Source organism: Phalacrocorax carbo, chromosome 4 (assembly GCF_963921805.1).
Source record: "Phalacrocorax carbo chromosome 4, bPhaCar2.1, whole genome shotgun sequence".
Classification (NCBI taxonomy): Eukaryota; Metazoa; Chordata; class Aves; order Suliformes; family Phalacrocoracidae; genus Phalacrocorax; species Phalacrocorax carbo.
In genome coordinates, this window is record NC_087516.1 from 29,157,604 (window position 1) to 29,183,970 (window position 26,367).

General features: G+C 40.4%; 1 protein-coding gene across 2 annotated transcripts in view; it reads left to right on the forward strand.

Moving 5' to 3' along the window:
• The first annotated feature begins 1,306 nt into the window (after positions 1-1,306).
• The window catches only part of ATP10D (ATPase phospholipid transporting 10D (putative)), a 52,781-nt gene continuing 27,720 nt past the window's right edge, over positions 1,307-26,367 (forward strand). For both annotated transcript variants that reach the window (XR_010372616.1, XM_064449374.1), the window contains exons 1-5: positions 1,307-1,394; positions 13,431-13,739; positions 14,510-14,704; positions 20,733-20,937; positions 25,484-25,569. Coding sequence is in view for 1 of the 2 variants with exons in the window: in XM_064449374.1 (XP_064305444.1) it covers positions 13,471-13,739; positions 14,510-14,704; positions 20,733-20,937; positions 25,484-25,569 (755 nt within the window). In the remaining variant the exon portion in view is untranslated. The remainder of the gene's footprint in view (positions 1,395-13,430; positions 13,740-14,509; positions 14,705-20,732; positions 20,938-25,483; positions 25,570-26,367) is intronic.

A 26,367-nucleotide genomic window follows, 5' to 3' on the forward strand; every position in this document is an offset into this window, starting at 1 on the left:
GCTGGCCATATGAGCACTTGAAAGAACAGACCATCAGCTGCTGTTCACTGAAATATAACCAAAGTGTTTTCAGTGTGTGGTCAGGGGTGCAGGGTGTGCTAGAATGCTGGACAACAGAGGAAAACAATGGCATGCACATGGGAAGGAGAATGCAACCAGCTACCGCTGCTCAGCACAGCCCTCCCAGCTCTCTGTTAGGAATCAATTGTTGACACTGGACAAGTACTGATAACTCCAGTCCATTTCAACAGGGACCAAGGGGTCTGCAAATAACTATTTCTGGGTTTTTTCCCCCTCCTTTTTCAGCAGAACATGGTCTTGGAGTAGGAATCCTCTCACTTCCGTGTAAAAGGCCATGTGATTTCATCGTATGGGACAGCCTTCAAGAGTGCTCTGGAAGGCAAGAAGAGCAAAAAAGACAGCGTGGGGCTTCAAAAGGGCTGTTGCTGAAACAACTCACTGAGGTTCCTGATGGCAATGATGTATTTAAGATAATTGGGCAGTTTCTCAATAACCAGAGGCCTACTTCCTAGAAAACAAGAGTTTGCTAACCTGATTAGCCCAGTAGCTAGAAAGCTTGACGTTTAAACAGGCCAAGCTACCTTCAGGGCTGGACTGCCCTGGCAAAAGATCAAGAACATCAATTTCCCTGACAAGCTGTCAAGGGCATCAGGTTCTGTCACAGCCGCATTCCTGCTGCCACCTCCATCCGCTGAGGCCTGAAGGGGAAAAAAAAAAAAAAAAAAAGCCTTTAAACGATAACTAACCTTCGGATGGGCAAGCGCTGTGGTTGATGGGGACTGTAAAAGTAGCTCTGTTCATTTTTTTGCTTTGAAAACGCAGCTCCTGAGCACGGCAGGAGGGAAGCGGGTGCACAACTGCTGACGCCTGGGCACGACGGCCCTTAGCCTGCACGCAGTCCGTCGTCTCGCTGGCTTGGGGCTGGCTTGGCCCCCGGCTCGGGGAAAGGGCTCGATGGCAGCACCTAACCTCGCCTCCCGAAGCGGCAACCAAAGTCCTGGCCCGTACGACAAGGAGCAAAGCTTCGTCGCCCGGCCGGGGCCGTGGGGCGTGCGGCGGGGCCGCTGTTGGAAGGGTCCCCCGCCGCCGCCCGGACTGGCGGGTCCTGCCTCAGTCACTGCGCGGGGGGGGAAAGGCCAGAGCGGGAAAAAGCCGAGAAGAAAAAAGCGGCGAAAGGCCGGTGAGGGCAGAGCGACGAGCGGAGGGCGGTGAAAGGCGCCGGGAGAAAGAGGCAGAGCCGGGCCGGGGCGGCAGAGGGGCGGGCAGCACCGGCGGGGCGGGGCGGGGCGGGGCGGGGCGGGGCGGCCCGGCCGCCGACACGGAGCGAGAGTGGGGGTCGCGGCCATTACAGTGGGATGTGCGCCGTGCCACCGGTAAGCCCGCCGGGCCGGGGCGGGGACGGGGCACATACGGGTGTGCGGCTGGTGGGGCGGTAGGACACTGGTGCTGGGCTTTCCGGCCGAGACCTGACGGGAGGGAAACGTGGAAGCGGCGCTTGTGGGAAGAACCCGCACTAATTCGCGGGGAGGTTGTTGCGGAGCCGCCGGCCTCGCCGTACCGCCGTGGGGACAAACGAGCCTCCAGGAAAAACGGGGCTGCCTGTGGCCGCCGGCAGCCCGGTGCCCCCCGCCGCCAGGGACGGAGGCGAGGCTGGCGCCCTGAGGGGAGTGCAGCGGCGGTGCCTCGGTCCCGCCGGCGGCGGCCCGGGATGTTCTCCCTGGCGGGTGCAGCCCCTCGACCTGTGGGGAACGTGAAGCGGTCGGTTCTCAGCGTGAAAAGGCAAGGTCGTCCCACCCGACCTGCCCGTTTTCACCTCCCAGTCGGACTCGGGTGGGGAAGGGAGGTCCCCTCTTCCTGACCATGGGTGACATTTTGCAGGCGTGAGGGGTCTCCCGCGAAACCCGGCGGCGGCTCCGCGGCTGAGGCTCCGTGGTACCGCGGCCGTCGTGGGCAGGGGAAAAGGGCGGTTTGTGCTATTATGTTTTTAAATGTCCCCTGGGCCGTGAGGCCAGCCCTTTCATAGGTTAATCTCATCGGCTGAGCTGCTCTGGAAGCAGACCAGAAAAAGAAGGTAATTGAGACCTTGACTCCAGAAACAAAAGCCTTTGTTTTAATAGTTCATGGCGGTGATTGAGGGAAAGGGTGTAAGCTTTTAGGTACTTCATAGATTTATGTCAAGGAAGTAGACTTCGGCCTGTCAGGAAACCCCTGAAGCTTCAGGAAAGTACAGAGAGATGCACATGGTCGGTTACAGGATTAGGCCGCAATAATAATTACTGGGTTTAGCAATACAAAAACGTTCACGAGGGTGGGAAAGAAAAATTGAAGTTCCGAAAAGGAAATTATTGTTCTGTCGGAAGTACAACTACTGAAGAAAAATGTACTTTTAATATCAAAATTACTCTTATTTTCATATTAAAATAATAGGGTATTGATGTTTCACCAATGACCATAGTATTAACAAACCTCTTATTTAAAAACAACAGTAGAATCATATAAGTTGGGAAAGACCTTCAAGATCATTGAGTCCAACCGTTAATCTAACGCTGTCAAGTCCACCACTAAACCATGTCCCTAAGTACTACATGTACATATTTATCTTCATATTATCACCATGAGATAACAGAAGTGTCATTATCCCTATTGCAGCAGATAGGCACTAAATGGTTTCCCCAAGATCAGAGTGGAATTTAATTCTCTTAACTCCTTGGCATGCCCCAAAAGCTGGTCTGAAGCTATCATTTTAGACTGAATCTTACAGTCAGTTTGTGGGCAGTCACTGTTTACAGGACCAAAAGCTAGGACTGACAGACAAGGATCACATTCTTTTGTTAATTGCCACTGCTGTGGATGATCTGGATTTCAAAAGCGTTAGCCACAGCTGATCTATATTTCCAATGAAAACTAGACCAGAATCAGGACTGAGTGCCCCACATTAAGTACTCAGAGACACTCTAATCTGACATTCCTGTCCCACCTCCCTCTGCCAACAGGAGTACCTTCACAGCTGTAAGCTATATCAGGAAATCCAATAATGTTATTGGCTTTGAGTTAGTTAAAGGTCTTTGCAGATCAGTGAGTTGAACCAGGTTCAGTAAGTATCAGATCGATTATGAAGGAGGGGACAAAGCCTGGAGCAGGACGGAGGAGAAGCAAAAGCAACTCCTCTCAGTGATAGCTTTTAAATCAGTTCAGCTACTCACAGCACTGCTTCTTTAGTGTCTTAAATAGTTTTGAGGTTGCTAGGGTCAGAATTTGAGCATTCTTAACCCCCTGCATTTTTTGCTAGGCTTCTATATCTTTAGGCTTCATTTTTAATAATAAAACTTTTAAAGGTACACATTTGTAGCTGAGCCCTGAATTGCTGTAGGACATTTCTCTCTTTCAGACCTGAAACATTCACTGAAGAGGTATGTTTTAGAGTGTTGCAGAAACTCTCTAGTGGTTAAAGTGGATTCACAGGTTATTCCTGTCAAAATATTCCCAAGTAGTACACAGGTTTTATTGCTCTATGGTGGATATCTGATTGTATTCCTGAGGTTATAGAAGAGTCAGTTTTGTCAAAAATTCACTACAGTGTTGGAAAATTATGTCCACTGCTGTCTTGAATTCTGTTGAACAGTGTTGTGATTTCTGTAGTGACTTTTAAAAGCCCTGTCTTGTCCATATGAATCCAGAAACCATCAATGTATACTGATGTGCGGTTTAAAATGGATATATATACTGTCATAATTTCTGTTGTCACATTAATGAAATGAAAATACACGTATGTGTTCCAAGTACAGGGACAATGCATAATCCCTGTCTTGGACAGCTAATAGTTGAAACCAGTGTCATGAAATAGCAAGTGAAGTCTGCAAGATCTGAGCCTAATTTTAGATCTGAATATAATAAACAGTAGTGGAAGAGAAGTAAAAAGATAATGGGTGTGGAGATGAGTAAGAAAGGCAAGGACAGAAGCAGCAATACTAAAATAAATAGAAGTTCCACAAAGGATTTCATGAGACTGAAAAGAAAACTAGACACCTGTGTAGTTTGAGTCTGATGTTCAGAACAGCCTCTCTGAAGGGATCTCCCACTGAAAATCTTAAAATGCCAAGGAAAAAATCTGATGCATAGCTTATGTTCTAAAACAGCACTGTCATTTGCAGCTGGACTGCATGTGAGGAAGATGCGTGTGAGGTAGGAGCCATGCTTATGCACAACAGTTGTTGCTGAACCTGCAACACAAATATGCTGGATCAGCACAACAGCATTGACAGTTAAGGTGCTGTCAGCTGTAACATTGCCATCCCTTTGAAATATGCAGGTATCTCACATCTGTTGTAGCTGTTGCTTCAGCTTCTTCAAAATCACAAAGCTGTATGTAAATTATTTGTATTTAAGATACACTTTTGGTAGGTATGACTGCACTATGCTTAAGGTAGTTTTAATCTGTTTGGCTAGAACGCAGTGAACTGCACTGCTACAAGCTGTGATGTGTGCCATCTGAATCTGCACAGTACTTGAAGACCTTCATGGAAATCTGTGCTTTTGTGGCTTAACTGCTGTTAGTTATCTAGATATTAAGTAGTTTGGGTTATGCCCACACATTTCTGGCTTCCAGTGTTGGCAGAGAAGTTTGTTTAAAACCAGAAGGTCTTTAAGATAAAATAAAATCTAGTATATTCATTTAAAGTGAGCTGTGGAGGATTTTTGGATTTGGAGTTGTGATCTTTCTGTAACCATATGTATAACCACCTTTCCCCGATCCTTTGAAGAGCCGTAGAGCATTAAACCTGAAAGCCTCTCTGGATGCCTTGGGAGTTTCTGGAACTCTTGAAGAGCTGATAATGTAGGTGTCTTAGAAAACTGGAAAAATATGACTAGTCAGAGACCTAACCTAGGATTATGGGAACTCAAGTACAGTTTCTTGCTGTCACAGGTACCTTCAGTATAAAATTCAATGAGTAACCTAGAGCTTGTCTACACAACAGAGTTTTGGCCCTTTAAAGAAATCGCCATAGTTAAAAACCAGCAATACTGCCAACATGGATTGATTTCCTTTAAAACTGTTTACTGCGATTTAGGGAGCATACACTGACTACAAAAAAAAAAAAAAATCACATCCTTACGCATCATATGACCACCAGTATAAATGTTTTAACGTGGCCCACACCTTAGTCCTACCATGGAATTAATATGAATTTCACACATATCAAAACATATGCAGTGATTAAGTGCTGTATGACCACAAGCTAAAGATATAGTTGTGAGAAAAGGTGGTCATAAAAGAGTAAGACTTAGTCTAGAAAGTTTTGTTTTACAGTTTTGAGAGACTGATGTGGCACATGAGGACACGGCATAAAGCAGGACTTTTCTGATGAATGGAGAAGAGGATGGAAAAAATTTGCACAGATCATAGCTCTCCAGCAGTCTTCAGTTTTATTTTGAAACTGGTTATCTGTAGCAGAAACACATGATTCATCTGAGTTTTAAACCTAAAATTTGGGTTTGTATGGTTCACTTGTGTCTGTAGGTGCAAGATCTGATTGGCATCCTAAATAACTTTACCCAAGGTGGAGGAGATTTTCTGCTTTTATGTACTGCTTGCACATTGTAGCACATTAATCAGCACTACTGCATGTATGGTTTACTATCAGGCTACCTTGCAGTTGACCTTGTGTCAGGGCCTTGGCAATTCCTGGGTTTTAATGCATCTTGCTGATTGTTTTTTCAGTTGTGAAGAGCTGCCCATGGCTGGTTTAATGTACTCACAACCATGAAAGCTCCTTTCCAAGATAAGGCATTTCAAGGCTTGCAGGTTTTCAGTGTTGCCCATGCTAAATCAGACTATGTAGGTAGGAGTGCGTGGCAAAATATTGCCATAGCATTTCACTTTTCATTGTAGGATCTGCCTTCCACCCTTAATCCAGGAGTTCTTAGCGTCCTCTTTATGAATATAACTCAGAATATGTGGTTGCAAATAACCACATATTTTTCTTAGAATTGAAATTTTGATCCCTTCAGGCTTTGGCTGTTTGTCCCATAAATGGCCAGCACAAGTCTCTTATCCAGATCTATTTAGCATATTAGGGTGTCTCTGCAGATTTCATATTGGCTTGCAAAGGCATGTTACAGCTTGTGAAATTGTATGTTACAGACAAAGTAGCGAACCTTAGGAGAAAAGAAGTATTTATTCTTCAGTGTAAATTAATCTTTAGGCCATGGTGCCCTGTCATGGTTTCAGCTGGGATAGAGTTAATTTTCTTCATAGTAGCTTTATCGGGTACTTGGGTCTTGCATTGAAGCCGTTACTGTACTCGGGTACCACCTCATGGAGACAATTAGCAGTTATACCTCCTCCTCTGAGAGGTTTTTTTATGGAGTAAATACAGAATGGCACCTTCACTACCTTCTATGATGTCTCCTCCTTCATTACAATAACTTTTCAGCATCTTAAACACCCTTGGGTAGTTATGATACATCTATTGGTATTGCTTGGGAATATTGTTTTGGTTTTGTCTAAGGTTAATAAACAGTTTAAGAATATCACCCAGAGATCTGCCCCATGCTGGGCACCAGAAAGGACTGTCATAGTTTAGGCCCAGTCAGCATCTAAGCACCACACAGCCCATCGCTCACTCCCCCCATCCCTGTGGGATGGGGGAGAGAATCAGAAGAGCAAAAGTAAGAAAACTCGTAGATTGAGGTAAGAACAGTTTAAAAATTAAAATAGTAATAGTAATAATGATAATAATGATTATTATTATTATGATAATAATTAAAAAATGAAAAAGAAAATAACAGAAGACACAGAGAGAGGTGAAACCCAGGGAAAAAAATCTCCAAGTGATGCAACTGCTCACCACCTGCTGACTGACACCGCAGTCCCTGAGCCGCAATCAGTGCTTCCCCCTGGCCAACTTTCCCCCAGTTAATACACAGGGCATGACATCATATGGTATGGAATATCCCTTTGGCCAGTTTGGATCAGCTGCCTTGGCTGTGCCCCTCCCCTCCCGGCTTCTTGTGCACCCAGCAGAACATGGGAGGCTGGAAAAGTCCTCGACTAGTTTAAGCACTGCTTAGCAACAGCTAAAATATCTCTACATCATCAAGGCTGTTTTCAGCACAAACCCAAAACACAGCCCCATACTAGCTACTATGAAGAAAATTATCCCAGCCAAAACCATGACACTCCCTTAACCTTCTCTGTTGTCTGATAGCTTTTGAGTTGTCAAAGATTATTAGGAAGTGTGTAGGGGAATAGACAGGGATCGGCGACTGGAAGATTACGGGATGTGATGGAAAGATAGACTCCTCCCCATAGGAGTGGCAGGAACAGGAACCGCAAGAGCTATATAAGCGTGTGACGCAGCCAAATAGACGGACATTTTGCATCCATCATATTGATGTCTGTGCATCACTGTCCCCAGGGTGGGTAGAGCCCTGTGTCCCGGAGGTATGCGGCCCAAGATAAGTTCTCCCGTAGAAGCGTACAGCTACAGAAGTGTTTTTAAGATTTAGCCTGTATCATTGTGACAGTCACAATGCAGCAATAGGAGTGCTAGTGAGGCCGTGCAGTAACACTTGTGAAGAGGTTTAAATAGGACTTTGTGTGGATTAGTGATAATCTACTCTTCCATAGCTTTGTGATTGTGAACTCCATTGGGGTTAGTATTTTTTTATCTTCTGTGGTCACCCCAGAACCTCAGACCTGCAGAACATCCTGCAGGTAGGGAGCTAAGAAAAGTGGTGTTGCTAGAGAGATGCGTTGTCTGAATTGTTTCACTGTTAGGTGCTGTAGACATTTTTCAGGTAAGATAATGCAGTTTTTTCGATTGCACTTATGTTTGCCAAGAATTGATTGTTTACTTCCAACTGGAAACAGACCCAGAGGACACAAAAGGTGTCCTGGACACGATGTCCAAAGACTGTGTCTAAGCAGGAACAGGATAGAAATAAGCACTGTATGCATCCACGTGCCAAAGGTCTGAGGAACATTCTTGTGAAATATGTCATTTACCAAGTGTATTTAATAAAGAATTTTCTGAAAGGAGAATGAGGACTAACTATTTGGAGATCAGAGGAAAAGTGGAGAATGTTGTCAGCAAGGAGGAAGTGGTCAAGAGAAGCCGTGGTAAATGGTAGGGCACTTCGCATGACATGTGAGCGAACAACCACAACATAATAGTGAGGTGCAGTTTCAGAGCAGTATAAACATTGGCTAAATTATCTACGCATCTGTTTTGCAGACAATCTCTAGAAAGAATCTGGGATGGGAGAGGTCAGTGAATGCCAAGTGATTTGCCAAAGGCTACCCAATAATATAAGGGGAACTAAGGATTTTTAATTGTCAGCTCCATCTCCCTGCAGGAAAGCTAGGAGTGAAGGCTTGCAAGCAGATATGAAGGTGATATTTCACAGAACTGGAAGCTGACAGAGTTTACAAGAGAGAATGAAAGGCAAGCGATGCGAAGAGAAATCAACTTTTGGACACGAAATGTCCAGACAAGAAAATTATTATACTGGGCTTTATGATGGAAGGCCCTTCTTTCAGGGTACGCAGCATTTAAAAATAAGGGTTTTCACAGCATTACCAGTAGCAGAGTGTAATTAAAGGCTTTTAAAATTGTCATATAAGAAGGTCAGACATGGATAGTGTATAGTGCTTATCTATCCTATGGTAAAAATGACACTGCTGTGTCTTGCTTTTACAAAGATTTGACAACCAGATATTGCACGTTAACTGTATCTAGCCCTTCCAGTTTTCCATTAGAATATCTCCAAGCATTTTATAAGAAGAGGAAAGAGTCAGAGTACATGAGGCAACTGAAGTAGAGAGAAAGCAAATAGTATGTTCAGTGTCAGTTCCCTTCCATATTTCATCGTGATCATGTGACATTAGTGAGCTTGCTGCGGAAAAGTGGCTTTTCGCATGTAAGATATCTCTGCATTAGCTCTACGTCAGCAGTTGCTGTTTAGCAAAGTCAAGTAGTGTTCGCTAGAATGTACAGTGTGAAAATGAGAACAGAGTCTAGCTTGTGTGACACTGTCCTTAAACTTAGAATATGATCATTTAGGCTTCCTATTTTCAAATACACGAACGTTATTCTTGGCTTTTTTAAAACAAAGTTATTTTTTTAAATAAACCTTTAAAAATACTGCTTCAGAGTTAAGTTGTGTTTCTCACATCGTCTAAACATAACTCATCTTGCAGGTCTTTTGCCAGTGTTTAAAGAAACATCTGCTGTTTTGTATTACTGCTTCAAATTCACATTAGGCTGGAGAACTCAAGAAGTTACTATGAAAAATGTCATATCAAGAAGGTCAAATAATGTTTTAAGAGAAGGGATTTATTAGAAAAATTGTTTAAAACAGCTTTTATTTGATCTTTGGCGACTAAATCCTTTATAATATCTAACATGAAGGTGATGAATCTCCTTTCGAACGCCTAGCTAACCAAAGAAAAGGTGCTTATTACGTTATGATCTTTATGAGGAAGAAGAAAAACATTCAAAAGAGGAAAAAAAAATGCAACAGAGATTTCTGAAGTTTGAAACCTCAAATTCTATTTTAAAATGGAAATGCAAATTACTTAAGAAAAATCATTTGCTGATAGTAGCTCAGTTAAATCCTGGGTGAGTCAGAGGGCGTTGTGGCAGTCTATGAGATCCAGATATTCTTTTTCCCAGGATGCTGGTTAATTGCCTGATTCACCTTTTTGACCATAGGAGAATACTTCTTGCCTCTCATACAGTGCTTCCAATGTGGAACAGTGGTGGTAGTTTTTGCATTAGTTATTTCTTGTCCATACAGTCGTCTTCAGAGTTTTCTTAAATGTTGTTACAATAAAATGCTGAGGGTACTGGCAGAAATCTGCAGTGCGTGCAACTGAATCTGAGGTTTCCTGTTCCTTTTTAAGCTCTGCTTCTCTGAAGGAGAATGAGGAAGGGTGGGGCAGAGGTTTAGGGCTGTGTCAGGAGTCAGGGATGCGTGTGCAGTGAGGGGTGACTGCTCTTCAGCAACACTGGGTATGCAGTTTAAACCTTTGGCTCCAGATCCAGCAGTGAGGAATTCTGTCTTAACACACTGTCACATTAAAATGTCCAGTACTCCCCTCCCCCCCCTTTTTTTAACAGTGGTTCACCAGGTATCAAATGCTACAAAAGGTAATAAATTATGAAAACAAAAAAGAGTTAGAATTTAGGAGGTTTTGAAATTGGTCAGGTTTTCTCTTTCATTTTTCCCAATTCTCAACTCTCTCTTCCCATCTTTATTTGTTTGTTAGTCATAATGTAATTCTTAAGTTCTTAAAGCTGGTTTAGCTGTGTACGTTATTTTGCCTATATAATTTTCACTGAGTGCCATTTAAAGCCTTTGCATTCCCGTTAGCCCTGGAAGTTTACTTTGAGAAAGAGTTTCTTTACTTTGGCTGCTGCTTCTGGTCACAGAAGTCACCAGTATCAGATGTTTGTTTGGTCTTCCGAAAACAAACATGTTTTTCTCTACAAATCTAACCTGTTCTCAAATCTCTGGTTCATATGGTATCTTGAAAAATTTTGTGGTATTTGCTTCCTTAAGTTTTCTGCAAGGATATTGTACCTTTTAACAGTATGTAGAGCTATGTCACATTACTGCTTCTGGGCAAAGAATTATTTCCAGCAAAAGTATGGTTAGTTGACACACCCTGTATGATTCATGATAAAGGTGGAAGCTTGAAAGAAGCTGATAACATGATTTCTTCTTTGTCCTATTAAGTTTAAAACCCTCCTTGATAATCCAGCCAATTAAAGCAAACTTTTCTATTAAAAAGCCCCTTATTGCATAAGATCTGTTTGTGAAATTACTGATTTGTCACAGCAGAGACGGTTAAAGAGGAGTGTTGTTTCCTCAGAATGGCTAAGCCTTAAGGGCACCATCTGAAACCTAGAAGACTTTTTTAAAGAACTGAATTGCCAGAATTTGTTATTGTAAAAGAAGAAATGAGCCTTTTTTTTTTTTTTTTTTCCCAGCTAGTCAACTTTTTAAACTCTCTAATTTCCAATGATTTGTTCTTTGTTTCAGTCCTGACTCATGTAGGTGGCTTGGTGTTCATATGGTTTTTAGAACCCTATGTGTATTGCTCTGTATAGCAAAGTATGGACTCCACTAGCAGCGGGTACTTCAGTCCCTAAATATTTTTGAACACCTGGGTTCCTTCCAAGCTTTAGACTTGTTCTCAGACTTGGTGCAAATGAATTGAAGCATCTTTTTCACGTTTCTACAGATCAATATTCACATGTCTGACTGTATGGTGGCCATACCTTAAAAGTAGTTCATTGCTGTGAAGTAGCTGCTTCTAGATGTTGGAGTTTCCATCTCTGGATGAAGGACTAACCCTGACTAAAATGGGATAGTAGCCTCTATGCAGAGGGCAGTCCCTCTGGGGACTGTTCCCCAGGCAGTAGGATTAGAGGGAGCAAGGACATGAAGATGCCATGTTCTGTGAAAAGAAGATGATGCCTTATTTTTTGGAAGATCTTCACAATCTCCTTCTGATTTCTCTGAGAAGTCCCAGATATAGTTGCCTTCCTGCACAGCCATTGCTTGCCTTTGATAGTCTGATGGTTACTGGACTATGAGGTTTAGCACTGAGAAGAAAGGAAAGTCTTTTTCCTCAGACTGGTCCTTTACATTGCCTGGGGAAGCACTACAGAAGGGCCTTGGGAGAACAGTAGTTTATGTGGGAACTGCTGGGGGATGCTGAGAGGAGATGCTATACAGAGGTTTGTTTTTCTCTCGTAGTTCCTCTTCTCCTTTCACATGCAGATGAGGATTTCTAGAGAGACATATGAGTTTCATGTATGTGGTAACAGTCTTCCAAGACATTGAGATTGTAATAGTCAATAACTATCCACATCTAATGATGATAGGACAAAAATGTACCATCTTAATGTGACGAGAGGAAGAGACCAGTTAGACATTAGGGGAAAGCTTTCTAGCCAAAGGGTTGTGACACAGAGGACTAGACTTTTAGGAAGTTTGCAGAATCTTCTTCTTTTTAAGAACAGAATGGAATGATGTAGATATTAATGCTACCTCACTGCTAGAGGATCTGCTGAGGGCACTGTGCCCATGTTTCATGATTTCTGCAAATGTGGTAGAAGAAAGGAAAATCAAGGAAGATATGTAAGAAGAGATATGATGGTGTCAAATTGATAGTTTGGAAAACTACTTTTTTACAGCAACATTTTGGAGGAATCTGAGCAGCACAGAGTGGTATTTGTGACAGGCAGAAAGAGAGATACAACATGAATAGAAGTCTGAGTTGATGGAAGCCAAAATCAAGATTACTTTGGTCACTCTATAGGGTGTTCCATAGTAAAGAGACTTTGTTTAGAAAGACCCAGCAAGTTTTAGAGGCAGCTTTTGTGTGGGAATTTAGGAAGTGGATTTAGTCTAAAACTTTGCTATAATGTATGCAGGTAGTAAGATATCAGATGGAAGAAAAGTAATCTGCAGCGAGAACTGGCTACGTTGATGATTTAAAGCTCATGCAAGTTATAGTTTTAAACAAATATAAGGTGAGCCATTCTATGGAAGAAGTAGTACAAGAAACATAGCAACTATTAATTGTAAAAACTTGTTGTAAATTATAAAAAAAACCTCATTGTAAAAAACAGAAGTTGTGACCTTCTATTAAAGCATGGTTTGTGTGTGTAAAAGTCCTTTTCTGACTGCATTGGGTGGTTTGATAAAGTGAATATCACCTATAGCTATGAACTTTGGCTTTCTTTAGGAAAACAAATTCCTCGGTAGATTGCTAGAGCTTAGCTAAAGTGAATAAAGGGAGAGGCATTGGCATGAAGTTTATTCATCTTCTATCAGTGAGTGAAAACTCTCAAACCGCTTTCTAATTCAATAGGAAGAGGGTTTTTTATTCATGATAGTCACTTAGTGCCTTTCACTGGCAATTCCTCACTTCAGGCCCAAGACTGTACTCAGATACCTATTGTTATGTTGTTTACTCCTGAGTTTGATAAAGGTTGTTACCATTAGCAAGGACTGGAGTGTCTGAGGTAAATATTCCTTTCAAAATACTGCTCTCTACAGAATTAGCAGCTTGTCTGCTTTTTCACCATACAACAGCATGAGAAACTGGTGGGTGGGCTGCTTACATAAGGTGCTGTTACAAAAATATTGTGCATTTTAAACAGAGTTATCAAACTTAAGGATCCTGAAAGGGTTCATGAAGTTCAGATAAATTCGAGCTTTGAGGCAGAGGTTCCTGACCTCAAATAACCTATTAACTGTCTGGGTTTTTTTAAATGAAACTATGGAAATTACTTTTTTCTCGGCTTATTCAAAACTGTAAATGTGACTTTTTAGTTGAAAAGCCTTTACAGAATTATTACTTAACTTGCTGTATTTTAACATGTTTCTAGATAGAGGACACTCCTTGGATTGTAAAGCATTTCAGGCGCAATGGCAGATCCCATCCGCTGGGCCCGATACCGTTGGCAGCGACTGATATCTACAGAGGGTGGAGAAGGTAGCAGCAGCAGGAATTCAAGTAACAAGTGCTATCAATCATCAAAAACTATTGGCAAACACAGGATAGTGATACCCTGTTTGGGACATTTTAGGGAGGAGTATGAAAAAGTGTCAAAACTGTACATGAACAACAAAATACGGACTACTAAGTATACTTTATTGAATTTTTTACCACGGAATTTGTTTGAACAGTTTCACAGGTAATGAAGTCCTTTTGATTGTTGTAATTCTTCTGAAATGGAATCATTTTATTTAAATGTGTGTATTACTATATAGAATGGTATTCAAAAATTAGTCCTCCTCCTGACCTGCCTATTACTCCTGAAGAGGTCTGCGTTATTTGGGCAAAGTCTCTTGAGTATCATCCATGTTGGGCTAATCCTTTTCTCCATAGCTTATGGAATTTATGCTCATTCTGGTTTTTTGATTATTGAAATATTCCTTACTCTTGGAGCACTGCCACACAACAATCGGCAGTAGGATTTTCAGCTCATTTCCTGCAAATGTATTTCTCCCCTTCATGTGTTTCTCTGTTGCCAATTTTTTTCATCTTCCTCCTGCTTGGAGGACTGCTGATTTGTAAAGTTATGCAGAATCTGTAGGATGGCTCCCTTTTAAAAAACATGTCATCTCCCTCAGGAGATGATAAAATTAAATGTAAAAGACCTGGAAATTTGAGAGAGTGCAAGTTCATGAAAGCCTTGATAGAAGACACATGCCTGGAGGACAGGTTTGAAAATACAGGAGAATTCTTGGTTTCTGCATGTTCTGATCATGCATCTGCACAGCTAAGTAATCTATTGACTGGAGGGAGAAGACAGAGTTACGGATACTTCCTTGTTAAATTGCTCTTGGGGGGGAAGAAAAGATAGACACTTAAATTAGCAGCATATTTATGTGGCATGAAGTGGGGGAATAAGGATGACTGTCTGCTAGCACAGCTAACTCCTATGTTTTCTTTTTGTTTCAGAGTTGCGAATTTGTATTTCCTATTTCTGGTTGTCCTGAATTGGGTTCCTCTGGTGGAAGCCTTCCAAAAAGAAATTACAATGCTACCTCTAGTAGCGGTTCTGACAATTATTGCAGTGAAAGATGGTCTGGAAGATTACTCAAAGTACAAAATGGATAAACAGATCAACAACTTACTAACCAAAGTGTATAGCAGGTAAGAGACAACAGTCTTTCTGATTTATTGTTATTATTTGATTATAAGTATATGTGAAAAAGTTGTTGATAAATCTTTTGGTTTACTTTCTGGATACTCAAAGAATCATAAAATAATTTCATTTGGAAGGGGTCTCTGGAGGTCATCTAGTCCATCCCCCTGCTCAAAGCAGGTCTAATTAGATCAGGTTGCTCAGGGATTAGTCTAGTTGAGTCTTGATCGCCAGTTTGCTAAACGGATATTAAATTAGTGTAAAATTTGCTGAAAAAATAATCTTTGGTTGAGGCAAGAGTGTTCGTGCGTGAGTTTGTACTGCATTAACCAAGGTAGTTTGACTAGTTAAGCATTGTTGCACATAGCATTTGTTTTGAAAGGTGTATTTTTAATTCCTCTAAAATCACTATAAGCATCATGGAAATTCAAAGGTTGCTAATTTATCACTATATTGGTAAAGCTTGTTAATGCTATCAGGATGTACTTATAATGTAGTAACATTTCCCCAAACAGAATTTGGTCATTTTCTATTTGAGTGCATTGCATAGTTTGGTACAAATGTTAGCACCTGTTCCACAGCGCAGGACTGCAGTATTACCGACTGTAGGTGCAGGTCAGGAGTGGAGCATGCTGGTGGTGAGGGGTTTGCTGACAGGCAGTTATTATGCATGGATAATAAAAAGACAGGAACACAAACTGATCATATTCTATATTAACTGGCAACAAACTTCTTTTAGCGCATGTCAGTGCTGTCCACATCACTGTTTTTCTTTTATACCTGTCACAAAAGGATATTCTGAGACTCATTCAAAGCCTGTAAAATACAAAAATAAAGGAAGTATAGTGGACCCTTTTTCTTTCTTGCATGCTCTGTGGTCATTCAGGGAAACAAATATTCTGAAAAACATCACTTTTCATGTCTGGTAGTAGCCATCACAAATAGGACCTGTAGGAGAGGACTGATTGGCAGTTAGACACTTTAATGAGAAAAGGGAGCTTTAAATATGGTTTGGCACTACAGCAGCTACTGTATGTTACTTCTTGGACCTTACTGAATTTGTTAAAGACACATCTTTTCCTAGTGAAGGCAATACACTGAAAAGAAACTTTTTTCCAGTCTAATGTGCTAGCTGGTTGTGCCAAACCCGAACTAAACTCTCTACTGTAGACACGACCTTAATCAGCCCCTGCAGCAGGTTTGCAATCATTAAATATATTGTGATATTACTCAGAAGATGCAGTCTGCAGCTTTCTGGCATTTGTCATACTGTTTTGGCACTTTAAGAGCTAGCTCATAACCATAGAAAAAGTCTGGACTATCATTTTATATCAAAGGAAAAACAAACAGCTTTTTGTTCTGCAAACACGAATATATATATCGCAGCTTTCCCAGAAGCGTTCTATTCAACCCATAAAAATTTGAGCTTGAAACAAGTAAGTAATTGGGCTGTTAGGGGAGATAAAGGTTTTCTTTCTTTTTCATGTCCTCTGAGAAGGCTTCAAGGAGAAGCTGGATTATTTCTGCTATAAATTGTCATGTACCCTGAAAGACTTCGTTGCCAGAAAGCTGAAGCATTCAATACACACATTCCTGAAAACTGTGTTACTTGCAATCTCATACCAATGTCAATGAATCAGAATTAATTTCCGATCGTCTTTTCTGGGTTAATTCCTTCCCCGTCACCAAAAATATGTAATAATCAGCAGCCATACTAGTCATCTGTAAAAATTCCTTCTTGTGCCTATAAGTATTTTGGTTTTGCAACTTTTTTTCCTCCTTAGATTCTTTATCATTAATTATTTTATATAGTATAATCTGGTTTTAAAAATAAACTTGGAGGCATGGTTCAGGAGATAAGTCTTACTGGTACAAAAATGATTGTTCGCTCTGTGTGAGTTGATTTCTCTTAAACTTCCATTAATCTCACCTTAGCATTCAGAATTCCTTGTTTAACAAGAATCCCTTAGAAATTGTAATGACTCTTGCAGTGCGTGCATTTAATCAAGAATAGTCCTATCAATTGTAAACATGATGAGGAACTAGCTAATGTTGAATATAGTTTCCAGTTATTTTCTTACTGTGTGTCTTTCATCTGGAGAAGTTGTATACATTGTACATGCTGTCTGTGTAATTTTACTTACACATTAGATACTGATACCTACGTGGCTACTGAGAGAAAGTGCCCAATATAATGGCCTTTCTTGCTATCTCAACATAACTAAGCAATAGTTGTCATGCTTGAAAGCTGGTAGGCCACCTGTTTGTATCTAATAATAATTTGCATGAAGCATTTTCCGGATGACCAGTGATCCTTGCTTCTTAAACTCTTGAGGCTTGCTTTTATTATATATTTATTTGATTTATTATTAGTTAAGTGTTCATAATTGAAACTGGTTTCACTGTGCTCTGTTGTCCCTGACAAAATGTGCTTGTCTCAGTGCCTTGATAAATCTATCTGAGCAGCTAGATGGTAGTTTCTGTGCTTTTTTTGACAAATCTATTTTCCACCCTCCTGTCCTGCCCCCCCTCCCCACACTGTATTTGCTTTTGCTTATAGCAAGTGCCTGACATCCTGACATCCATAGTTTCAGAATTTTCAACCTTTTACTTCTTGAAGTTCTGGAATTTATCTATTTGATACTTCAGAATTACTGTATTTAGACTTAAATAAACAGAGCCTGAAGCTGATTTTTCCAGGAAAGCTTATTTCCATCTTGAATATGTGATAAAATAAGATAATGTTGCTTAAAATGTTGGGGTGTTTTTCCTGTCTCATCTTTCCCTTGCGGAGTAATAAAACATATCAATAAACAATAAAACGTGCTAATGTGCACTGTAATTTAGTTTGTAATTTTTGATATGATGTTAAATACTTAGTTATCAAGTCCTTGTGCCTTTTGAGCAAGTTGTCATTTTAAAATGGTAGAATCTGATTTTAAATAGCCATGAATCACAAAGTATAAGGCAGTTCCATTTGAGCATCTGTTAAAATCATGTAGTATGTAGTTCCTGTCATTTCAGTAGAACTGTGGTGAGGTGATTATGATGGGAAAATCCATTGATTCCCTCACTGGCCTGCTACTAAAGACAGTTAAACTTTTTGTCTGACTTTGTGCTGAACTGGATAAAGAATACATGCATGATCCATCTGCTGTGTCAGCAGGACGGGTAACTTTGCTGGCTGATATGTTTTTCTTCTTTTTCAAAGATATTTTTGTTTCATTCCAAGCCTTGCATGTAAATGTGTTATAATTACTGTTCTTTACAAATGCATGTTTATGCAAGTCATTGTACATCTTTGAAATCCAGATATAATTCATATCCAGTTTTTCTTTATGGACTTGAGATCTGGAAAAAATAATCCTTTCTACAAGATTCTTCCTTACCTCTAGCTTTCCTTTCCTCTCCCAGACTTCAGCGTGGCAAAAAGAAAGTGGGACTTGTCCAGGTGCATCAAGTGAAAAGAAACATCATATACTTTCAGTCCCACATTTATTAAACAGGGAGTGATTTAAAAGAGAAATATTTGCCATCTCCTGAGGGCAAATCTCAACACTGGCAGCACAGAAAAATAGGGTTTTGTAGTTTTTGGTGATATATATGGTAGCTAGAAAAAATATAGGGATGTGAGAGTACAAGTGTTCTCCTTTTTTTAATCTCTAGTAAACAGTTATTTCAAGGATAAATCAAAGGGTTGCTTTGTCACAAAATCCTTAATTTTCAAATATTTCTGTGGTTTTGCAAATTCCAATGCATTTTGAAAAAATCCTGTTGAAGTCAGTGGCAGAAATTGACAACTTTTCACCTGATATTTTTATCTTACTACATTAGTGATGCCATTGCTTTCTTTGTTTATGTGCTTATTTTGTCTTGCTTACCTTTCCATTTCCATCCTTTCTCCAACTCTTCTAGATACAAGCTGGCCATGGAAGTAATTTTCTCCCACCACCCTCCTGGGTTCTCAAATCCTTTCCATCCTGTTTGGAGGGTGAGGTAAAAGGGTGCTGTTCTGGAGTGACCAGGGCATTCTGCTCCAGTTGGTGTTGTACCCCAATAGGACTCACTTGGCCTTCATAGCAGGGTAAATTGGCCTGCACACAAAAAGTTATGCTGATGTAATTTTCCATACCTGAAGGCTAGTTCTAAACAAACAAACAAAAAACCCACTAGTTTTCAGCTCGGTCAGTCTCCTGAATAGATTTATTTGTCAGAACCTTTGCTGCTATCAAAGCTTAAGTCATACCTTTGGTAATTGAGTCACATCCTGTTTCCGCAAATCTTCCTTCCATTTTCGTGTTTAACTCATTATGTTGTTTTTTTGATAGTTTACTTTAGAAATTATTCTTTAACTCTTTTTTTTTTTAAACTATTTTCAAGGAAATGTATGAAAAGGTAATTCCTGCAGTGTTTTTTCAATCCATTGTCTTGTGATAGACATGGCTGTAGCTTTAAGTTGTTGTGCCAGTTTTCCATCTGTGGAGAAATCCAATGATGAGCACCTTAAGAAGAAAAAAGACGTGCATTATATTACTTTAATTTTATGTCAGCTTTTGTTGCGTCCTGTTTTTGCTTCGATTGCACTTTGAAAGCAATATAACCACCTCCACCTTATCTTCACTAGAGAAATTGTCATCAGTACAGTGATTAATTGTGTGGGCTTTGTAACTTCTGCTGGTAGACAAGCATTTTCAAAAGGGTACTGACAGATAGTGCAGGTCTGATAAGTATGGGCACAGATCTTGATACAGGGAATATTTTCCTGATATTTTCTTTGCCCTTAGAAGTGTCTGTTTCTATTTCAGTATTGCTCAGAAGTGTTTTACATAACTGGCACTGATCTACTAGCTTTAATCAAGGTGCAAGTCTACACACAGTGGCCACATTGTGAAACATGCTAGCTTATGTCTGCACTGTTGAAGCTAGGTGTACTTCCCAACTCCCTGGTGTGAGTGTGCTTCTCAGCCAGCTTAGAATGACATCCAGGGATGGAAGCAAAACATGGAAGAAGGCCCTAGCACAGCCCAGACTGTACCCCAATCTGGATGACTGAGAAATGAAGACTGTGAAGAGTACATGCTTCTCTCTAAACATAGCTCTAGGGTTAGTCCATGCAAGGCAGAAAAGCCAGGCAGTCACTGAGGGCAGTAATAGTTCGTACAAAAACGTACTGCATCCAGACCTGTGCAGTGTTTGTAACAGCAACTGTAGGTGTATTTCATCACCTGTGTTGCAGTAGCCTACTACTGTGTGCCTCCAGCTAGTTCATCAAGCACTCCTTGTTGCTTATTACCTTACATCCTATTCACCACTCTAAACTTGACTCTGTCTGCAATAAACTGCTGTGGTTACATAGAAGGAAGATTGTTAATCTCAGCTGAGGACAGAACAGCTATAAATAGTAGGTTGAAAACGGTTCACACTTATGTACATCATGCCTGGATATTTCACATTAATAAAGAATTTCATGTCAGTGCTGATGGGCCTAAGCTTTATAGAGTCTTGGCACCTTATATTCAAAATTAACAGAAAATATAGTTTCAAAGTCTGTAAATAGAAGTATATTTAGAGCATTAGTGAAGTGGTTGCTGAATATTCTTTGTTTACTGGTAGATTGATCATCGTCTTAGGAGACAGAGATTTTTGAAAGGCCCTATCAGAAGGGAAAAAGATTTGCTGTTCTTGGTTGCATATTTGCAAGAAAAAGTGGTGACCCAAGGAGAAACCATGAAGACACTGTTTTCTCTCTTGGAATAATGAAAATAAAACAAGCAAGTGGGCTAAATTTTAAATAGAGCTAGAATAATTCTGTGGGGGTGTCTGGAATGTAATACCCAGAAAAACAGGGCTTAGACCTCAGAGCCCTTTCTTTGTAACTATATTCACCTTGAGCTAATAGGCTATCTCATGATTGTTATTTTTTTTAATGACTTGGAAGCATAAACTAATATAGAGTAATATTCTAGTCACTGTGTGTCTCTCTGAGCTTTCTGTTTATGCATTTGTAAAAAATTACTGGCTTTATATGTATTTCAGGAAGGAGAAGAAATACATAGATGAATGCTGGAAAAATGTCAATGTTGGGGACTTCATCCGGCTTTCACGTAATGAAATCATTCCTGCCGACATGGTGCTGTTATATTCTAGTGACCCGGATGGGATCTGTTACATCGAAACGGCAGGCCTTGATGGAGAAACCAATCTAAAGCAGAGGCAGGTGGTGAGAGGATATTCGGAGCAGGTGATAATTGCGCATTTCTAGTGGTGTAAGAAAGGTGACATGACAGATGGTCAACTAAAAAAAAAAAACCCAAACGTCCCAGCCCTCTAGATTGCCTAATTCTTGATAGGTCAGTGATCCCCATCTGAAAACAAAATAACTAGGTAACATAGTTCTAATTTGTTGCTTGAATTATTTTGGATCAAATCTTTGTGTGTTCACTTAACCCAGAGAAAGAGAGATCTATTTCAAGTAATGCAAACCGGTAAAAATAACTATTCAGTAAATGTCAAGAAGTTGTTAGAAGTAATTTATGGTACATATCATGTCATGGGTGAGAAATTGGAATTTTTTTAAAAGGGAGTTCTGTGCTATATGAAGATCTAGAGAGAACAGAAGGTATTATCTTCTCTTTCACCGTTTCATATTGCATATATATTCTTACCTCCATACCGTATTTAGTATTGTACCTACCAGACGAAATGCTGGAGGCTGGCACAAGGAAGATAATACAAAAAAAAAAACCAAAAATTCTGGCATTTTTGCAATCTTCAGCACAGCTGGTACTGAGTGTTGCTGCTGAAACACCATGCTGACAACAAAGGCAGGGAGACTCGGTGCTGTCCATAATAACAGACTGTTTAGTTCTCGGGAGATAAAATTACCTCAACTGTCTCTGAATTGTCAGCAGTGGTGAGGAAGTGAGGGGGAGTTACTTAGTGAGTATGGTAATAACAAAGGCATGATGGTGATATCCATGAGCCAAGCTGTTTCTTATCTCCATATAGTGACACGGTTTTAAATTTTTTTTTTCTTTCTTGATTTAATCTTAAAACAATAAGACAGAAATGACTGTTTGATCTTTCTGTATATACATATTGCCATGCAAGGCAAAAGTCAATTGGTTCTACAGGCTTACATCATACTGAGGTGGCCCCAACCTCATACCAGCTCCTGCTACCAAGTTTTGATTTCAGTCTCACTCAAGGGACTTGTTTTCTCTGTTTCCAGAAGACATGCACCAAAATGCTAGGAGGAGTCACATTGTCCAAAAGCAAGTGACAGTTCCTTCAGCATTCATTTTGTCCTCAAATAATAATAAAAAAAAGTAATTGTAGAGTCTTCTTGTGAGGACTGCATGGTTTCTGAATGTAGAGCCATGGTCAACTTCACAGTCCTCTAGTGCCCCTTAAGCTGAATTTCAGCCAGAGGCTTTGTCTGTACAAACTCAGGCTGAATAAGACTCTGGCAGTGCTGTGTAAGAGGCTGACTGCCTGACCTCTCCGTTTCTTAAGCTCAGAAGAATAGAAATAAACGACATAAAATTAAAGAACATCTGAAGACAAGGACTAAAAAGACTTAACCTATTTGCAAGGCTGTTATGTCTTGCGTCTTTGTGACTAAGCAAGTGGAAACACAGTGAAAAGGTTATCAGTGGGGCACCTGTTCTGGAACTTGGGATTCCTTTAAGAGAAAGCAGGGAAAAATTAAAGCATGAAACAGGAGCTGAAACTCTTGTAGTCACTTTTTGTGGCAACTTAGAATAGCGTAATTTTTATTTTTTGATGCTTGAATGACAACAGGAAAGAAATTGGGAAAGTAACTCGAGGCTTCTTGGGTAACAAGGCAGAGAACACAGTGTCTCCAGCCATCTTGGTGTTCATAGAGAAGTACACAAAACAGCTGATGACCTGCTCCCTGAGGATAATGAGCTATTTATTTGTCATGGTTTAGCCCCAGTCAGCAACTAAGCACCATGCAGCCGGTTGCTCACGCACCTGCCATGGGATGGATGAGAGAATCGGAAGAGTAGAAGTGAGAAAACTCATGGGTTGAGATAAAGACAGTTTAATTATTAATTTCATAATTAAAGCAAAAGCCGCATGCACAAGCAAAGCAAACCAAGGAAAGCAGGGCTCCATCACACGTAACAGTTACTTGGGAAGACAAACGCCATCGCTCTGAATCCCACCCCCCTTCCTCCTCCTTCCCCCAGCTTTATAGACTGAGCATGACATCATATGGTATGGAATATCCCTTTGGTCAGTTGGGGTCAGGTGTCCTAGCTGTGTCCCCTCCCAGCTTCTTGTGCACCCCACAAAGCATGGGAAGCTGAAAAAGTCTTTGACTAGACTAAGCACTACTTAGCAACAACCGAAATATCTCTGTATTATCAACGCTCTTTTCAGCACAAGTCCAAAATGTAGCCCCATGCTATCCACTATGAAGGAAATTATCTCTATCCTAGCCAAAACCAGGACATTAGTGAACAAACTGACATTGCTCTGCTGCTTTCAAGATACTCAAATGTTGCTTCCCATTAAGGAGGGATTAATCTCCTTTTCCTTCCACACCCCATAGGGTTAGCTGAGCCAAGCACAGGTTCCATGGGGTGAAGAAGCTAATGTGCCACAGGACTGCACTGGTCAGTCCCTTGTCAGCCTGTGTGGTCAGTGACTGAATCCAGTCCTAGCTGCAGCGTCCTCAAACCTAGTGGAGAGGAAAGTGCTGTCCTTTTCTTCCAGGCAGCCTAAGAAGCCAGGCTCATGGAAGGAGGTGCCATCTCTCCTCTTGCACGTTGCCTGTGCACCCATTCCATTCCCATGCGATGTTATCAAACCATATAGTTTGTCAGGAACACAGCAGGGCAAAGCAGCGGGCATGGCCTTGGGAAGCTGCCTCTTCCCCCATTCCACTGAGAGAGTCTGATGCAGGGCTTATCACTCCCAGCTACCACACTCAGTTGTCATCTTCATTGTCCTCCTTCTTTAGTGACCCTTACACAAAATCCAAGTTATTTTAATTCTGCAATAGAAAATCTTCTCTCTTGTGCCAGGAAACATAGGAAAGCGTCTCAAGAAATAAGGTGCAAAATCTACTCTCACTATTTGCTATGTCAAAGTTAAGGATAATGAAGAAATATAGACAAGAAACTTGTAGTCCAGAAAGATCTGAGTGCCCATATCAAGATGCCTGCTTTTGGACATAGTTTTTGTCACCTCTGTTTTATAGTGGCAGGGTATAGACATAAATTCTGTGCCCACTATAAGTTACACCCCAAGTTTTTGTGGTTGCTGTTTCAAGGTATTCTGCAAGAAGCTCCTACTAACACCTTGACTGCTATTACAAATTGTTTGACCAAGTCAAATCGTTTAGTTGTCCATCAAAATTAGGATGCTTTCACCAGAAATACATATCTGGAGGCAGTTTCCAGGCTGTAGAAGAAAAGAATTGACTGCTTTGGCTATTTTGCTTCCTTTTGGGGGTAGTTCTTAGTCTTTTTGTGCTCTTTTTTTTTGTGTAATTGTTGTACAATGTGAAATGCTTGAAAAGCGCAAATCAATTATACTGTGTAACATTTTACAGAAGTTTTGTACTTCCTGTAGAAGCAAACATGAGAAAGGTTAGTGGAGAGGTCTTTTACAGTTAATTAAATTTACAAAAAGACCGAAGGTATCTGTCTGTCTAAGGCTATCTTCATATTGACTTCAGGCTAATACGGTGCAACAAATCAATATAGCCAAACATAGCAAAAATATTTTTTTTAATCGAGCCAACCAAGTATGTGTTAATAATACAATCTTCTGAGTTTCAAATTCTACCTACAGGATTGTGTTTTAACCCCACAGTTGCTATTCTGCCAGTGTGAAGTCACCCAGGTGTGGGAGTACAGCCTTCTCAGAGACCTGCAATTATGTAGAAGATGTATTCAATTACACCTGTGAATTATAGATTTATCCTTGCAGCTTGAAACCTTAAATTGGTCATTCTTTTCTTCTAAAGAGCAGAGCAAATGACTTTCAAAAGAGTTAGTGGAAGGTACTCAGCTTGGAATCTGCTCTGTTATACCAGAGGCTACCCTCTGTTATACTAGAGGCATACTTATATACTATTAAATTGCAAATGCAATTGCAGGTAATTCCAAAGATAAGGCCTTTTGGTTTTTCTCTTACTTCTTGTCAGGTTTCTTTCTTTATTAATAAAGGATATTTCTTTCGCTTGGATTTTCTCTTCACTGAAGAGCTCACTTGTTCTTTATTTGCAACGTGTACTTCTAGTTGTTCATAACAGCCCTTTCTTCAGTACTGGTAAGGCTCAAACATCATCAAAAAGTTCTACCTGCTTTCTTTGCATTAGCACAGATAGCATCCTGGTCACAGTAACAGAAACAACGGCTGTTTGGAAGAAATTCTGCTTGCAGAGAAGACAGTGCCTCTTTTTTTTTTTTTTTACTTATAATGAAAAAACCTATGGGAAATCCCTGCTTTTCATATGTTCTTACTGCATTTTTTTTCTTCTTCCTCACTCTTCACCCATTTTCTCCTCTCCAGTGTTCTTAAAATTCAACTGATACTTGCCAGGGTTGGATATTTACTAGGAAGTCCTTCCATGCTGTGTAAGTCTGATTTACGCTGGGTAGCAGATCATCAACACCACCGGCAGCATACAGTTTCAATGCTAAATTGTCAGATAATAATATCTGAATCTATGAATTTATGATGTTTTTAAGTTCCATCATATTTTGTCTGAATTCTCTGTTTTGTTTTGTTTTTTCCTATGGCTTTAGGTCTCTGAAATTGATCCAGAAAAATTTTCCAGTAGAATAGAGTGTGAAAGTCCTAACAATGACCTCAGTCGCTTCCGAGGCTTTGTGTAAGTAGGCGTGGTGGCTCTTCAAACTATCGTCATTTGTTTTGGTGCTCTTAATAATTTTTAGGGAGCTTGTAATGTTTGCTTTAAAATATAATGACAATTTGTATAGAAGTTTCACCACTACATTCCTGAGTGCAGCCCAACAAATAGAGTTCCAGAAGGGCTTTCTGAGCAGCAGATTGTGAAGTGGGAAAGCCCACTAGTGCTTTTTGGTTTGTATTTTCAACATCTTAGTTCAGGCTGGTTTGCATTTTGTGTTCTATATTTGATATGGCTGTTTCAAACCTGCTCTTAATAACATGGGATATCTACAGTATTTAGTCTGGACCATGGCCTCATCGGACAAGCTGCGTTGTTTAGAATTGGAAGATGGGAAAGGCTGGCTTGCTCTCCTACTCTGATTTTTTGTGTAACTATCAATGGCTTGATCAAACTCCTTTTGGCCAACACGCCTGTCTGTGCCTTTTCTCCATATGGGTTTAAAATTTTCTATAGACAGTAGGAAAACAAAACACTATTTCACAGGGTGACTGATTTTCAGTTTTTGAGAGTTATAATGTCTATATTCTTCCCTGGGAGCACTGACACATTAGAAATATGAAAAGAAAATAAATATATAAAAATATTAGTCTCCGAGGAAACATCTTGACAAACAGTGGGCCTACCTGCACTGAAAGTATGCCACAGGAGTAACGATGCTCACAGTATGTTTAAAATGGGATTTTATGTTTTGTTTGAATATTTTCCGATGGTGTCAATCCAAGTCATAGGCTTTCAGACTTCTAGTGTTGGTTTTGA